The 17,468-nt window shown below is 40.8% G+C and overlaps 1 protein-coding gene across 2 annotated transcripts in view; it reads right to left on the bottom strand.

The window, feature by feature from the left end:
* The window catches only part of LRP12 (LDL receptor related protein 12), a 49,261-nt gene extending 34,571 nt beyond the window's left edge, over positions 1 to 14,690 (bottom strand). The window contains exon 1 of one of the 2 annotated variants that reach the window (XM_005516968.3): positions 14,537 to 14,690. In XM_005516968.3, coding sequence (XP_005517025.1) covers positions 14,537 to 14,615 — 79 coding nt within the window. In that variant the 5' untranslated portion in view covers positions 14,616 to 14,690. The remainder of the gene's footprint in view (positions 1 to 14,536) is intronic. The other variant, XM_014256419.2, reaches the window with a different exon arrangement.
* Between the last annotated feature and the right edge of the window lie 2,778 nt (positions 14,691 to 17,468).

Raw genomic sequence — 17,468 nt, 5'->3', positions numbered from 1 at the left:
AGCTGGTAAGAAAAAGTCTCACATTTTATGGGTCACAAAATCCCAAATTTTATTAATTTATTATATTACAGTACCTCTAGGCATTTTATGTAACATGAAATTTGAACTACATCCAGATTTCCTTCTTAAATATGCATAGATGTTCCTGTCTGACTGTCTGTCAATACATTCATGTAAGTCCTGGGCAGCAGAACCATCATTTCTATCAAAGTGCTTTGCAAGGAATTGTAAACATCTATAAAATTCATGATACATGTTTACCTCAGGGTCAAATTAACTCAAATGTGGTGGTACATTGCACTCTGAACCATCATGTCTTAGATGTAATTTCAGTGCAATTCAAAAGAACAAAGAGGCTTCCAGGAATGGATGGGTAGGTAGTTGAAAAAGGTGCATTTACAGAGGTGTGCATTGGCCCGATCCCCCTTAATGTCACCAACGGAATGAAAAAGCCTATGGAGATGAATGACAAAGAAATAAGCTTCCTCCTTTCACTGAAACACAGCCATATTTCGAACCACCTCCCTCAGCTTCGACAGAGACAGCATGAAGCTGCCCATTTCTAATACTCCTGTTCTCAGGCTCACCCACACGCCAGTCCCACCAGCAAAACCAGGAAAGGAGGTTCAAAGAAACTTGCATCCCGGGGATGTGCAGTGAGAAAACCAAAAAGCATCACACTGCAGTGCTCTGAAAAACCTTACCAAACAAACCATCACTTCCCCAGGGAGGGAAAAGCAGGCAGCCAGGAGTAAACATACACATACACACAGGCATTTCCTCTACAACAGGCTTCCAATGAAGCACAAATAGGAAGCAAGGTTTCAACACAGTAAGAGGAATAAACACCTTGGAGAAGAGAATGCCATCAAACAAGTATTTCCAAAATCCTTATCGCCATATACCCTTACATTCATATTTATAATTACCTTCCAGTATGCTATCCCTACACTTAGTACACCTCATCTCTTTGATACAAGCTCTTCTGATCTATGCTTTTCTTGATCAAAAAACACTCTCACTACTTGTTTACACAAGTTATTAACTTCCTAAGGGTATTTTTATACTACTTTTTCTTTCTGCAATCCAGCTTCCTAAAAAAAACCTTATTAAAATATATGGATAATAAAAAAAAAAAAAAAAAACTCTGTGGAAAACCCTGTCAAGAGTCATTCTGATTAACACCAGATGACTGAAGGTCAAGTTACACAGTAATTGCCTGCTCCTTTGTCCATCCAGTTCACAACCTCATCCTCCAAAAGCCACTTCAGTTGTTTAATTTGAACATATTCACTGTTACTCAACAATGTAACCATCAATTCAAGCTTCACTTCCTGTGGATCACTCAGTTGTGCACATCTGCTCACTCCCCACAATTTCCAAACGCTTTGGGCTATTTCTATATTTTGCAAGAATAACTATCAAAAATCCAGTTAATAAAAATTTAAAGAAAAAACCTTACAATTCTGTATGTATTCAGCACAGAAATTTCATTGCAGATTTGTTGCTAAGTATAAAAGATTCCACACAGAATACAGTAATCCATGATAAAGAATATTCTACCTCTGCCTCAAAGAAAATGTATCTGGTCTGAAGGAGCTCTTCTAGCAGCAGCAGCAGATCATCACTAAACCTCTTAATGCACTCTGCATCCACTCACTTAAACACAGCTGAAATATACAACAGGCTGTGTTTTAAATGAGCTGATGAGAGGAAATCAGTTGGTAGTAACATCTCTAAAAACAGACAAGGATGGGAGCTGGAGTTTTAAATAAAGTGGAACAGACACTGCTCTGAAAGTAGCCTATTTCCAGTTCCACAACAGAAACTCGGCAACTGGGTATTTCCCAGAAGGATCCTGTTGGCATTTAAATAATTTAGGACGACTCTTCATTCTCTGTCTTCTCTCTGAGGGCGAGACTAATCTGCCTACACTGAGAATTGAAACTTCTCTGAAGAGGAATTCAGATCATTAAGTCACACTCCTGTTGCCTCACACTCCTTTTAATAAGCCTGCCTTTTCCCACATTGACTCTGCCTTAAATTACACCAAACCAAGACTCCCCACTTCACTCACACAGAATCAGTACAGAATCAGAAATGTGGAGTAACAAACTCTATGCATGCAGAAGCATGAAACAGCTACTTATTTTCTGTGCTTCAGCTTCTACCTTTCTCAACATACTTTACAGGAATAGCATCAGTATTAGTCTATCACAACAATTAAACCTCAGATAATAAAGACCTTTTAGGAGACTATGCAAAGAATATATTAAAAGTATTTCTTGAGGGTTTGCTACCAACCATGTCACATCTTGGAGCACACTAAATTCAGATCCAAGTTGGCTTTATAGTATGCTTCTGAAGTAAGCCTATTTTTAAGAAAAAAGGCCAGTACCAGCAAATCACCATTAGGTACATACATGCTCTTTTATAAAGAGAGATCACGTGTGAAGTTAACAGCCAACTAGGGAAAGAAACAACAGCCATTTGTTGGGACACTCAGATTCAACCTGTGTATTACTGGAAAAAAAATATTTTCTTGAAGAAAGGGATGAAGAATGCTTTGGAAAAAGAGCTAAGTGAAAAACATATTACTTTCTTATGTTAATACCATTTACCAAACTTGATAGGCAGTTGTTTTTTTGGATGTAGCTTCTTTTCAATGTACATGAAAAGCATTGCTACACTTCTGCATTGATGAAAGCAGATTACATCCCTTACAATTCCTTACTGGTAACTTTGTCTAATAAGTAATAATAGTAAGTCACAGTTTAAGGGCATTGGCTTTGCTGTGTGCTGGCTCTTAGAGAAACAAAAAGGGTATCTCTACAAGAGGTTCAGTTCTGAGAAAGAAGTATAAAGGACGCCTGGAATATCTCATTGTACCAGTTTTTCATTCCTCATCTGTTATTGATAGTAGATACATATACAACTTTCTAAAATTAGATGAATTTTCAAGCTGATAGAGATTCAAAACTGAAGAGCAAGGCTTATTTGTGATAAAGCAGATATTGATTGTGAAGACAGCATACTTCCAAATTCTCGCACTGTTCATACTTCACACTGATTGTTATCCACTTGACTATTTATTTACTTGCTTTTCCTTCCTGGATCATCTGCAGAAGTACTCAGAGGCTCAGCACCGACATTACATGGCAACTTTTAGATGGAATCTGCCATTATCAGTGTTAGGCCACCAAGACAATGTGACTTCTCAAGACATTTGTGTCTTCACTCAAAGTATTTTAGTTGGTTCAGTCCCCAGAAGGTAACTGGTTAGGCTTGCTATGGCTAAAGGAAACCACACAAATGGCATTTCTGCTGTCCTTTTTCCTCACCACTGTATAGGTGTTGCAAATGACTGGTTTGGGTTTTTTTAAATTATCATGGGTAATGCTGCAACAGGTGATACTTCACTCTATTCTGCTTCTAAAAGGTTCTAAGGCACCAATAGCTATGGCTTTCCTTTTTAGGAAATGTAGCTGGAAGAGGAAAACAGATACATTAGGCTTCAACGCATTAATTCAGCTGTAAAATAAAGGGTAAAAAATACTTTCATTTCACATACATTTCACTCTATTAAAAGCCAAGCTGATAACAAAATTCAGCACTTGCTCCTACAGCCTTTATAAAGAGAGGCACTGAATTTTAAAATAGCAAAAAATGTGACACAGCATGGTGACAAGTACAAGATCAATGTCAGACATAATGCCTACATATTCAAATTCCTATTTATCTGCCTTTATATAATGAAGTATATTCCTAATTTAAGTACATATCCTTCCTGTTTAAGAGCAGGTTTCCAGATACAGGGAGAAAAGCATTCCCAGGACAATGGAACCCCACAAAGTCCAAATCAACCTGATTACCTGTCTAAATAAATTAAAATATCATCAAGAGACTTCAAAAATACATTGAAGGACAATGTATTTCAGTACAGGCATGAAGTAAGAATCTTACATCAGTAAGAATCTAACACCATGATCCTTATGTTCAAAGCAGTAATTTATGCACCACATTCAACAATTCAAGTTTAAGCTAGTTCAGACCTCTTTCCCATCACGGTAACTCATTTCCTTAAAAAAAAAATTGTTTAATGTGATCGTTTCAGTTGAGCAATACACATATCTGAGAAACTGCATTCTTATGTCAAATTAGGTGCTTTGAGCACTTTATGGGCTCCCAAATGCACAGTATGGTCAGTAAGCAAGACCTCAGATTAAAAATTTAAATTCAGCTTTATTTTAATCATCAGTTGTTTCTGAAAGGTTTTGCATTTTATGCCAAACTCCTTCATGACCAACACTTTAAACTGCTATCTCAGACTTCAGATCCACCTCCTCTGTAAAGCTACAAAATACGGATGGTTTCAGAAAACTGATGAAGACAGTCAAACACAGACCTATTCACTTAACTCTCACATACATATTCCTGGCTTCCATGTTTTTATTTAACATTTTAAGACTGATGTACAGCTGAATATTTCAAGATATTAATTCAAAAAAAGTCACTATCAAGCACTTTCTGTTAGTTAGGAGTATGGGATGTCTCTCAACTCCCCAGCCATGACTTTAAATTTACTCTCTGGGCAGATCTGACTTGAAGGATGTCATCACTGTATAGGACAGTTGCACTGCTGCTCCTCCTAATCTGCACAGTTAGAAAAAAGGATCTCTTACTTCAGGAAAACTCCTCATGGACCTTAAAAGCACCTACACTGTGTTTGCATGGCTTTGGTAGCAGGAGGATTATAGGAATGGCCTTCTGCAAGAAGCTGCTGGAAGCTTTCACTGTGTTGAGGAGAGCCAACGCCAAGACAGATGTGCTGCTGGCCAAGGCCGAGCCCTTTAGAAATGCTGTAAAGCCTGTGTGATAACTTATTCAAGAAGAAAAAAAGAGTTCTTGTGCAGATGTAACTGTGGCCACGGAAGAGCAGAGTAAGAATATTTCAACAGAATGACTAGGTGGAAGAGACCTTCAAGATCATTGAGTCCAACCCATGCCCTAACACCACAACTAGACGATGGCACTGAGTGCCATATGCAATCTTTTTTTAAACACATCCAAGGATGGTAACTCCACCACCTCCCCAGACAGACCATTACAGAACTTTATTAATATGTGAAAGGAGCAACTTTGAAAGTACCAAGGTCAGTAGAGAAGGAGGAGGAGTAGGTGCTCCAGGCACTGGTGCTGAGATTCCTCAGCAGACCATGGTACAGCCAGCCCATGGAGAGACAGCTGTGCCCCTGCAGCCCATGGAGGACCACAGGGATGCAGAGACCCACCTGCAGCTGTGATGACCCACACCGGAGCAGGTGGAGTTGAGAGGAGGCTGTGACACCACGGGATGCCCATGCTAGAGCAAGCTCCTGACAGGGATCTGCAACCCCACGGAGAGAGAAGTTCATACTGGAGAAGGTTTCCTGCTAGGACTTGTGGGGAATCCAGGCTGGAGTAGGCTGTTCTTTAAAGACTGCACCTCAAGGGAAAATGGCCCATGATGCAACTTTTCACAGAGAACTGCCCGTGGGAAGAACTCACACTTGAGAAGATCATGGAGAACTGTCTCTTGCAAGGGGCCCCACACTGGAGGAGGGGAAAGACTCCTCTCTCTGAGCAGCAGCAGGGATGAACTGTGGTGAACTGACCTAACCCCCATTCCCTATCTCCCTGTGCCACTGGCAGGGAGGTAAAGCTGAGAAAGAGGTAAGTGTAGGGCATGGTGTTTTTACTTCTCATTTTCCTGCTCCAATTTTATTAAATTCAGTTAATATTTCCAACTCAAGTCTGTTTGGTCTATGACAATATTTGGTGAGTGATCTCTCTGAAGGACCTTATCTCCACCCATTAACCCTTTGTTATACACTCTCTACCCTGTCCAGTGGCAGAAGAGTAGTTTTGGTGGGTGCCTAGTGTTCAGTCAGGGTCCGCCCACTACAGCACCACACACAAGCTTTGCAATTCCAACTGAAAGTGGGGAAAGCGGACTGTGATCCTCACTAAGGCAAGAGCATAAATGTATAGTTTTTTTCCCCTAAGCCTTACTCATCTACAGTGTAAAGGCAAAAGGCCAGTGTATTTCCCCATATTTCCACAACCGATTAGGAAAACCCAAAAGCTAGTATTGTGGACCTAAAAAGAGGTTAGTAATATTATCACTCAGCTGTGGTATATTGGATCGTCATTTGCATGAGAACTGTGATACCACTGAGGCTCTGTTACAGTGTGCACAGATGAGAGACATAACAGATAATTTAAAATCTGGAATTGAAGCGAGACAAACTAGACGACACCTAAGCAACAGGCACTGGAAACAGCATTAGCTGGATCAGCAACAACAGGGAGGTAGGTCATTAGTAACAGGACTACATAAACATGCAGCTCCCAGGCACATCCTGCAGTAAAGCTGCTGGAGTGCCAAAATGCCAAATGCCAGTATCAGCCAGAAAAGGCATCACAAAAAAGGATGCTTAAAAATACTGACGAACGCCATTCAATGAATTACAAAATGTTCAAAGATCTCTACTTGTTTATTCACTTATTTGCTAAAGCACAGGTCAAATGCAGGAATCTAATGTTCCTGTAACACCCCTCTGCCTGAGAATACTTGGAAGGCCAGAGATCAAGACCTCAAGCAATTTCCAAGCTCTTCCTGCATTCAAATCCTTTTTTTTTTGCTTGCCTGTAAGAGTAACCTCTTAGACTGATTAGATGCTCACTCAGCCACTGTAACACCCTCAAAATAAAAGGCTAGCTCCTCTCCTCCCTTCTATTTGCCTAACCTCTTAAAAAACAGCTGTTCTTGCAGACATCTAGGCCTCCTATTTCACTCTGAAGAACAGTTCTGACACTTTTAGCTGTGAATGTGACTTAACAAGACATCCCAATCTTCCCCCCCCTTGCCATCCCAGCTCTCCTGTTGTCATGAATCTCCCCAGCCACAGACACCAGCTGAACTTCAGCCATGGGACTGACTGCTCGTTCAGTACCTTTAGATAGGAAACATGACAAATGGGAGGTGCCCTGACACGAGGAGCTATTTCTACTAATTACACAATCACCCAAATCCATCCCCGTCACTGCTTCTAGCTGCAAGCTGCTGTGATCAAGAGTCATATGTCTGATGTCATTCATCTTCCTGACTTAAGAGAGTAGACATCTCTCTCAGATTATTTTAACTGATGTTTAGATCATGGAAAGGACATATGTTCCTTCTCCATACTTTTGAAAAAATTGAAATAAAGAAATATGTATTCTCCCAAGTCCAGTTACAAATATTTTAATGTGGCTTAAACACACATTTCAGTTAAATCCTTGTGCACTCTCCCTGAGCACTTCTTTAGAAGAGAAAAAGTGAAAAAATGTGATTCTTCAGTAATATGAAGAGCAGGCTGAAGTAAACACAACAATATTACAAACAAAAAAGCACCTTAATTAGGACTCTAGAATGAATCTGTTTGAAAATTACTCTGTTGAACTCTGTTCAGGAAATAAAGGAAGGGAAGGTTAAAGTCTCCACTCAAATCTATGTGATAAGAGAAACACATATATATGGACTTGTTTACTGCATGTGATGTATTCATTATCTCAGTCCCAACTACTATAATATCCCTAATGGAAGCTTCTATTTGAGATACCCCATACAATTTCAGAGAAGGAAAACGCCATACAATGGTATACTAATTCAGTGGATTATAATACCCTTTGTGAAGCATAGGAAAAAAGGCATTAAGCAAAGTCTTATGAAAATCCATATACAGCTAAAATCTAGAGGTCAGAGCATATGAATATAAGAGCATGCATTCCCACTACAAGGCACATCAAACAAGACTTCATTTTTCTGTTCTAAACTGCTTACCTTTAGTTATTTAAAAGTCCTTTCTAAAGGAGAAGCTCCTTAAATGAGTAGGATTGTTAAATTTTTAAGAAACATCATTGACTAGAGCAAACTTATTTCTAGTAACACTAGATATAAATTAGAAGAAAATCTTATTTTTTCCACAAAAGAACTATTCCCACAATCCTTCTGTACTTATCTATATCTCCCAACAGGAGCTATAAAGCTGGAGTAATAGAGCCAAGCTACAGGACCCTCTAGCAGACTAATTTTTTTTTAACTTTTAAATACAAGAAACTTCATTACAGACTTCCACCACATGACAAAGTGTGCTCAAACTGCTTTTTAGAACACTCTATTGTCTTATGGCTACAACTAACTTTGAATGTCCGCTCTAGCTACCCAGAGTCAGTCCCAAGGGCTTCCACTGAGCAGAGGAAACATCTCCAAGGTTAAGCAAAGGGTAGTCATGAATTACACACAATCAGATAGGTGAAACATGAAGTTCCCATCCCCATACATAGTCCAAATGTACTTTCCGCTCCCAGAGAAACATAACTAGTTCACTTTCATTGCTTTGTGGAATATATCATTTACTAAGTGTGAGCACGTTGACCTTTCTTGCGCAACAAAAAATTCCACAAGAAAATAAATGCATCTGGGAAAGTCCTATAAGTACCGAAGCTCACAAAATGCTTAAGTAAGAGACCACCTTGACTCAAGGTACTAAACCAAATGGTTTTGTGTGACTCCCTTCCCCCCCTTCAAAACATGTTCTACTTTTAAGCTTTCTTAATTTTGGGGAGGCTCTTATTTTTGCTTGCTAACTTCCTGACTAGTTCCAAGAAGTTGCTCCTCACAAAATAGCTGAGAAAGATATACAGAAATTCCATACTAACCTAAAATTTAGTGTCAAATAGAATAGCAGGAAAAAAAAAAAATCTAGTATGTAACTATTAAATATGCCAGCCTTGATAAGACATCACCACAACAACTGGTGTACCAAAAGTTACGGTATATCCAAATCTAAAGCATCTGTTCAGAGAAACAAGTCTGAACCACAACTTAGATTAGGACCTTTTTGAAGTGCTTGCACTGATCTGTCAATTATGCTGAATTTTGTAGTTTTAACTTAGATACTCACAAGAATCAATAGCATGTATTTCAAAGCAATTGTAAAGCTTTGCATAATGAATCATCAGTAAACTAACAACTGCAGAAAAAAATCTAGTGTAGGAAACAAAAAAAGAAGATAGAACAACACAATTCTTCAGAGTATGGTATAATACAGCCTGCTATAAACCACTCAGCATTTATTTCTACTGAGGGGATAAACACAGGAAGTCAAATCTACAACCAGTATTTTTTTAGCATCCAATGCACTGATACCCAGCATTTTCTTAAAACCACGTAAACTATGAAGGCTCAATTTTGCCAACCAACGGACACCTCAAGTAATAACTGGTACTGCAAAAACACCACTGCTAGTAATTCTGAAATGCATACAAGCTAAAAACATCCCAGGGTGTCAACAAATCACACTCTCTAAATTACTACCTGGCTAGATATCTCAGCTGTTCCAATATTTTAACATAATCATTAACTATTTGGGACAGTATAAATGGAACACTAAAACTAGAAAACGCAGACATTTAAGAAAGCAAAACCACACTATTTACACAGTACAAAGAGTACTCATGAATTTTTAAAAAACCTGTAAGGAAATTAGTGAATTATACTTAGTAAGTATGGAAATAATGTCTACACCTTGGGAAACTTGAGGCATCTGGTAAAAGGTACATTATGTGTGAAGGGATGTACCTAACACACCAAAGGCACAAAGTTTAAAAATTTGAGATTTCTAACAAACCACAAGACTGATAATAATTTTAAGTTTTAGCCAGACCAAGTACAAAACAATAAATAGTCAGTGCTTAGTTGAAAATACTATTGATACAGTTTGATACAGTTTACTGATACTAAAAAAGGAGTGAGGGAAGCAAAGGAATCAAACATATTCACCTGTAGGGTCCTTCTACCACTAAAGCAGTAGAGCTCTTCCTCTCCTAGCAATGACAGGACAGATGAAAAAGCCATGCTAATTACATGCTTTGCTCTGATGACAATGGAGTCAGATGGCTTCTGTCATGATTCTGGTTACAAATACACCTCTGCTCTTCCTCTGGCTGACAGTATTCTCATTTAGTGCATAATAACAATCACACTGACTACCTTATATTCAATTTTCTACCTTTTTGCTACGAAGTTGTTTAGGATATGGGATTTTTTCTTCTCCTCTTGAATGAATGTTGCTTTAAATATTGTCCATGTGACTTCAGACATTTTGACTACAGATGCAATATTGACTCTTAACAGTCAGTAGAATGTGTACATACTTGGACAAGCTGACATACAATTAACTTATTAGACAACATAAATTTCTACAGTGTTAAAATTAAGACATGTTCTCTTAAAGGACTACAAAACTGTTCTAATAAATTAAAGGCAGTGGTTTTGCCAAGAATATGATTTACAGCTTAGCAAAATATCTCTGTTCAGTATATCACAAAATATCACTAAAGACTGACATTCAAGAGTTTAAAATAAAGTAATTTTTTAAGTCAAGTGATTCCTTCAGGACAGTCTGTTCTGGCTTTAGAGTTCAACTTCTTTAGAAAATCGAATAAACTGCCTGGCAGACTTTATTTGCTTACATGATTCAGGCTATTGTTTCAAACAAGGTGAATGAACCCAAAGAACTATTTATTCTTCCTCATCTCATACCATCATTCACAAACTGACACGCAAGTGAAGTTCAGGTCCTGACAAGTGAACTTTTATAACAATTTTACTTGTCTTCCCTTGTAACTTCAAGCAACATCTGTACTACAGAAACCTGGAGTGTTTCTAATCCAAAATTAAATGTTTTAAAGCTTATGTAAGTGTACTGTATTTTTCTTTAACAGGACAAAATAATATCAGTAAGCACTGTAGTCTCAATAGTCACAGTTTCAATCACAATTTTGGAGAATAATCCTTTTCTGATCTCCGCTACTGTTTCTCAGTCATTAGAGCTCCCAAGGGTACTCACCAGACCAAAAACCAACCTAGAGATAGGGATAATTAAGATCAACCTATTCTGCTGCCATTTCTACCTTGGAACTCTTTTAGTGTCCCTGTCCTACTACTGTAAATATTTTTCTTTGACACACATTTACATCTGGAAGTCAGAAGCAGGGAGATTCATCTACTGTACCACTGCACTGACTCTTACCAACTATGCAAAACTTTATAGAAATTGCCTGTAGTCTTCTGCTCAGTGTGACAGAAATTCAAATTAATATATCTGGGTGACAAATATAGTTAAGACTACATAAAGTTTGAATTTCCAGAAATCTGAGGAAGCCAAATACCCATGCTTCCAGACTCCATTCCAAAGGAAGGCATGTCCTAGTTGTACACTATATCACCTCAGACTTTTCATAACTCAGCCTCTGCTCTGAACATCAATCCCCCACAAACTGGTCCTGAAAGTGCTCCATCACAGCATCAATTAGATATAAACCATCATCATGTCAACAGTTAAATAAAAATCAAACAAAATGGTAACATTAGAAATTCAGTTCTCCAACCTAAGCTCATGTTTTAGCATGAAAAGAAATAAGATCAGCATCCTTAGAGGTACTTTTAACATGTGTAGATGTGCTGTTCAGGGACATGGTTTAATGATGGACTTGGCTGGATTTGCAATTGGACTCTATGATCTTGAAGGTCTTCCCTAACCTACATGGTTCTGTGATTCCAAGATTTACTTAATTTTCAGCTGATCAATCACAGAACTTTGGCTTAAAAATGTTAAGGACTGATTTCTCAAACAACATTTCTTCCCCTAAAAAATTACTTGCACAACATATGGTTCTGTTTTAAACTCAGATAAACTGTTATGGCCTCTGAGATAAGCAGAAATGTCTTAGTATTTGTTCCAGTAAAAGCTAGGCCAGGATTATATAGAGACACATAAAACTAATTATTTCTTGGATATAAAACTCTCAAGCCAACAGGAAGGCTGGTAACATAAACCAAAAAATACCGTTGCCCAATGTCCTACCAAGCCATAATTCTTGTTAGTCGGTGCTATTCCAATATTTCACTCATCAGTATTCCTCCTTCTCAAATTTTTATAATTATAGTCATCATCAGAAAGAGGGTTTGAAAAATTCACCAACTACAGGGAAACAGAGAAACACTCTCTGGAGAGCTCAATGCCCACATAACAACCTTGGTGAATTTAGTATTTTAATTAGCAGAAAATTCCAGACATTTTAGCTGTGCAACTGCATAATGGAAGGCAACTGAAGTGATGCACCATTGCTTTTCCAAGCATGCATTTACCTTGGGTAGTGCCTACTGCATTCAAAGCCTTAACATAATGATGTTTGCAAGGCTCTGCTCAGGATCAACATTACAGTCCAGAGCTAAGCTGACAGCAGTGTCTTGATCAAATTCATGTCAATACTAAATCACTTTAGTTCAGAAGAGCTAAAAGAAGTTGTACAGGAAGGTAAAATGCTTCAATAAGACATAGTTCCCAGTCTCACTTCCTTCTCCTGAAATAAATAAATGGGAGAAATCAAAGTGAAAGCTAGAGAAAGGGCTACGCTACTCAAGTAAATGCTTGCTTTTGTTTTGGATACTTTAGCCTGGGGAAGACAAATTTCCTTTCCTTTGAGCAGTGAAACTGGTCAGAACTTCAGACATTTTTACCAGAAACTGTTATGAAAAACTAATTCCTTATGAGGAAGACATGAAAGAGCATGCTGATCAAAATCAGAAGCGTCTTCTCGTTCCTGGCAGTGGCACTAACGGATGGTGATGTGTTTCTTAGCAAAGTAGAAGAAACTTATGAAGCCTTCTTGGCTGAACTTTCAAAAGTCTTGATTAAAGGTCTAAGAAAAATGTTATTCCAAAAGAATTTAATTTGGTTGGTTTTTCTCTAACTAAAAATTATGCTTGTGATTTAAATTTTTGTGAGGGAAATGCTGACAGTAACACCTAAGGTATAGTATAACAATTCAAAAGGTTTTACTCAGGTGAGGCTGATGAGGAATATCACAATAATAATTTTAATTTCAATTCCATGATGAGTATAATAAAACCAGCACATTGAGTTTTTTTAAAGTCTTTTCACAGAAATTATTTTTTTTTAAATACATTAAGTATGCAAACAGAAGAACAGCTTAATATACCCAAACTTGAGATTTTTGCTACCACTTCCTGCTCCACCATTAGCTAACTCCTTTTCAGTTGTGCCTGTAGTTTACCTTTTGACATGACACCCTCTTGCTTTACTTAATATGAATTTAAAAGACTGGTCAGTGCCCCACTTTGTTCAAGCAAATACACCTGCTCAAAAATTAACTTTACCAGTGTAACTGTTTGGTTACGGCTACTGGCACAGTTGTAGCCCTGTTTGAAGACTTCCTTACTTTTCTACTCATGTAAATGTCAAATGCTCCTACAAGCTTACGTAGTACATCTACATTTTTAGAGTTTGGACTGATTGTTGCAGCACAAGTGTGTGCTGGACAAAACACTGTGCAAAGGCAAATCTGAAATATCTTGATGGTCAAGACACAAGCTTGCTTTTTAAACAATGAAAGAGATTCCAATTACTTATGTTCAATTTCATATTTAGAGCGAAACCATCTACTTCAGAAATCACAGAAGCGGAGCCCCGGTCACTGTCCTCCTCAGGGCAAGGCACATGCCCAGCTCTGTGCCAAAGGCTGCTTCTCCTGCTTGAGGCCCACGGACACAACCTATGCTTGACTTCATAAAACAAACACAACTCCCTGGGAAAACATGAGACGACTCTCTTTGTCAAGTATCTGTGTTTTGATCTGTTATGTGTTAATGAGCCACCTTTATTCCGTAAGAACCAACCTCAGTACATTTACACAAACATTTTCCATTAGCAGCTCTGTTTAAACAAGGGTTTATACCCAGGGATGAAATCCTATTCGGTATGAACTGCAGACAGGCTGAGCAGAAGCAAAGGTCCCTGGAAGGTCTTCTAGGCCTGTGCCGATGTGTCACGAACTCATCACGGTCGCCAGCCCCCGACCCAGCGGCCCGGAGGGGCCGCCCTGCCCCCGACACCAGGCCTCGTTCGTCCTGTCCGGACGTGGAACATCTCGCAAGCATCCATCCCTATTATCCACAGGCAGCGATTACTCGTGACTCAGAGGATTTGGGGCTGGCTTGTTTGTGCGGCCCCGCGCCAACTCCGGAGTTCCCGGCAACGCACATCTGCGGGAGAGCAAGCCCAGGGCAGCTGGGCCAAATCCCAGAATCCCGGCCCCAGTTTTAAAGACTTCCCAGAGGAGATTTCCGTCTACCCCCACAAATAATAGATAAATAAATAAATTAACAACACACAAGAAACCCCAAACAAAACAAACAAAAAAAACCCGGAGCGAATTCGGAAGCAGTCGAGCTCGAAGGAGGAGACGGGTCTGGGGGCAGAGAAAGGAACTACGGGGACACCAGCCGGGCCTGGCGGCAGTCCTGTGAGGCTCCAGGGATCCCGCCGAGGCCGGCCGGGAGAAAGGCCGCTTTGTTCCCCCTCCCCCGCGGCCGCCTCCCGGCCCCCGAGACGGAGGCGGACGGGCGGCGTCACTGCCCGGTACCTACCGCAGCAGGAGACGACGAGAAGCAGGAGTTGCGCTGACCTCCAAGCCGGGGAGCCCTCTGCGCTCCCCCAAGGGGCCATAACACCCGCCCGCGGGGAGGCGGCGCGGAGCCGGAGCTGCCACCGCCGCGCCCCCGACACGGAGCCGGAGCCGGAGCTGCCGCCGCCGCAGGAGGGGCCGGCGGCGCCTCGCCCCCTCGCCTGCCGGAGCCGCCGCCTCGGGGAGCGCTAGCGGCCCGCACGCCTCGGCCGCCCGTCCGCCCGCCGAGCCATGAGCCGCCACCGCCGCCGGCCTCGGCCTCCCTCCCCGCGCGCCGCTTCCTCCTCCCGGCTGGGCTCCGCCGCGGCTGCGCACTGCCGGCCCGAGCGCATGGAGCCGCTCCCGGCAGCCGCGGGCCGGGCGGGCGAGCGGGGCGGAGCGGCGGCCCCCAGACAGCGGGGCGGGCCCGGGCCGCCGCGCTCGGCCAGCACCGCCCCTCCGGCTCTGCCGGCTCCTCCGGCTCCTCCGGCTCCTCCTTCGTCACCTCCTCCCTCACCTCCTCCCTCCCCTCCCACTCCGTCGCCGGCGCGGCCGCCGGGTTTTGGCCCGCCCCGTCCCAACGAGGTGGCCGCCGGCAGCCGTGGGAGCTGAGGCCACATCAGGAGGAGGGAGCGTGAATGTCCCGGCGGCTGAGCGGCCCAGATCGCCGGCCCACACAGGATAACCCAGTGGGTGTGTGAGTGCCCTGGCTCTCCGCCCTGAGTAAAACTGCCTGAGTCCAAACCAGTCTGTAAAGCACAGGGGTACTCTGGCAGCTGCTGTGCTTCTGACCTCCAAATCTTCATTTCAACAGCGAGACCGAAAAATTACCGTGAGAGCACAAAATGCGCAACTGCTTTTTGCAAGATGCGAAACTATGGACCCCACAGAAATTCCTGGTGACGTTTCCTGTTCTAGTAGGGGTTGCCCGTTTTCCTGCTGCATAGTTACCTGTTTTCAAAAGCAAGTGGGATTCACAGCACAATTTTTTATATTTAGTTTTAATTTTACAATGCCTGTTGCAGACCATGAGAAATGTTTATTGACCCTGTTCGACTAGAACCATTTGTTTTGAATAACAAAGTGTTGACATTATCGAGAAAATCAAAAGTTAACTAATGTTGGTAAGGCTTTATAGCTACCTTGAAAGCAGACCTGTTGAGTCAGGCCAGAGCTCTTGCTCCACAAATGGCCATTGCTATGGAGAGTGCTCTATGCTATTTCTTCTCATTCATCTTATTTTTTCATAGAATCATGAAATCATTTTGGTTGGAAAACACTCTTAAAATCATTGAATCTAACTGTAAATATAGCATTGCCAAGTCCACTACTAAACCATGTCTCCACATGCCACATCTACATATCCTTCAAATACTTCCAGGAATGGTGAGTCAACTACTTGCCTGTTCTAATGCTTGACAACCCTTTCTGTGAAGAAATATTTCCTAATATCCAATAACTTTTCCTGTCACAACTTGATACCACTTATTTTCATTTACTGTTCTGTGATTCCTCCTGCATTTATTTCTAAATCCCCATCTATTTGGGAAGGAAGAGAAACATATTGATAATATGTCTCATTTGAAGGGAGGAGATGTTTATTTAAGGGTGAGCATCTGGATGAAGATTCAGCATTAATAATTGTCATGAAAGAAGGAAGGTAAACCAGCCAAGCATGAATGCTTTCCAGCTCTGGGGAGTTGTGGTCCAGAAACACCCTGAGATGGCATCATTGAGTTTAGCAGTACACAATGGATTGGTCTTCAGTACATTTGTCCAGTCACAGTTTGAGTCTATGAGGGTTCATCCCTCCAAAGCCATGAGTTTGCACACAAAATTAACATTTCACAGAAGAAGAAGACACAGCCTGTAGGTTTATATGAATAAGCATTCACTGCAGCCTGGCCAACAATCTTTTAGGTTTCTTTCTACTCACAAGTCTGACTTCTTCAGTGAAACCTCAGGTGGACTTTTCTCATGCACTCTATCCCATTCCTTTTTTTATTTTAAATTATTAACAATGGAGCACTGAAGGAATGCTCAGGAAGTCTGTTCTGTAGCTACTGAGGGAGGCATTATGCTTTTAGGAACAGACTATGAACACACAGGGACTTCTAACCCTCCCACAATAATTACAGCTGTAACTGAGAGATGTGATATGATATGATTCTCTTTCCATAGATTTTTGTTGCATAACAAAGAAGACAACACTAATTATCTTTTAAGATTAAATGCAATTCCAAACAACTAAAGTATCTGTGATGGCAAAAGTACTTTCAACCTACTGCACAAACAAGTGGCCTACCCTTTACCATGTACCGAGGCTGATCGTTCATGACAGAGAGAAGAGCATCAACCCCTGGCATCAGGGACTTAATTCCAACATCCTTCTTAAAGATGCAGAGTGAAGATAGATATGCAAAAGAGTCTTGCCTCAGTACTAAATGAGCTTGGCAAACTAAAGGTGAGATACCAAAGTGATGATCTAAAGAAAAAAAAACAACTGCAGGAGCAGTTTGCCTGCATATGAGATGAGCTGAATCTTACAAGTCCAGGGAAGGGAATGTGTTAGTAGTCCAGATAAAACACTCAGAATGTCAAGCAACATCTACTCACATAACACCCTTAGCAAGTCCACCAGATCTATGAACTTCTTTCCTAGCTAGATTGCCTGAGTAAAAAGTCTTATTATTTTGGCATTTTTTTGCTACTTCTTTTGGTCTCTGCTGAGAGCTTTCTTAATCTCTTGGATGTTTTGGGAGAATATCTTGAGTCCTATGCCTGAAAAGTATGTTGTAAATCACAGTCATAACTTTATGTACATGAAATTCTAATCATGACTGTATTTTTTGTTTGGATTTTTTCTGTACTCTTATCTGAAGATGACTAATAGAAGTTTATTACTATGAATAATT

This window comes from Pseudopodoces humilis, chromosome 1, assembly GCF_049639895.1.
Source record: "Pseudopodoces humilis isolate 2021_Gansu_Grassland_sample_001 chromosome 1, ASM4963989v1, whole genome shotgun sequence".
Taxonomy (NCBI): Eukaryota; Metazoa; Chordata; class Aves; order Passeriformes; family Paridae; genus Pseudopodoces; species Pseudopodoces humilis.
This window is presented reverse-complemented; position numbering and strand designations above follow the sequence as displayed.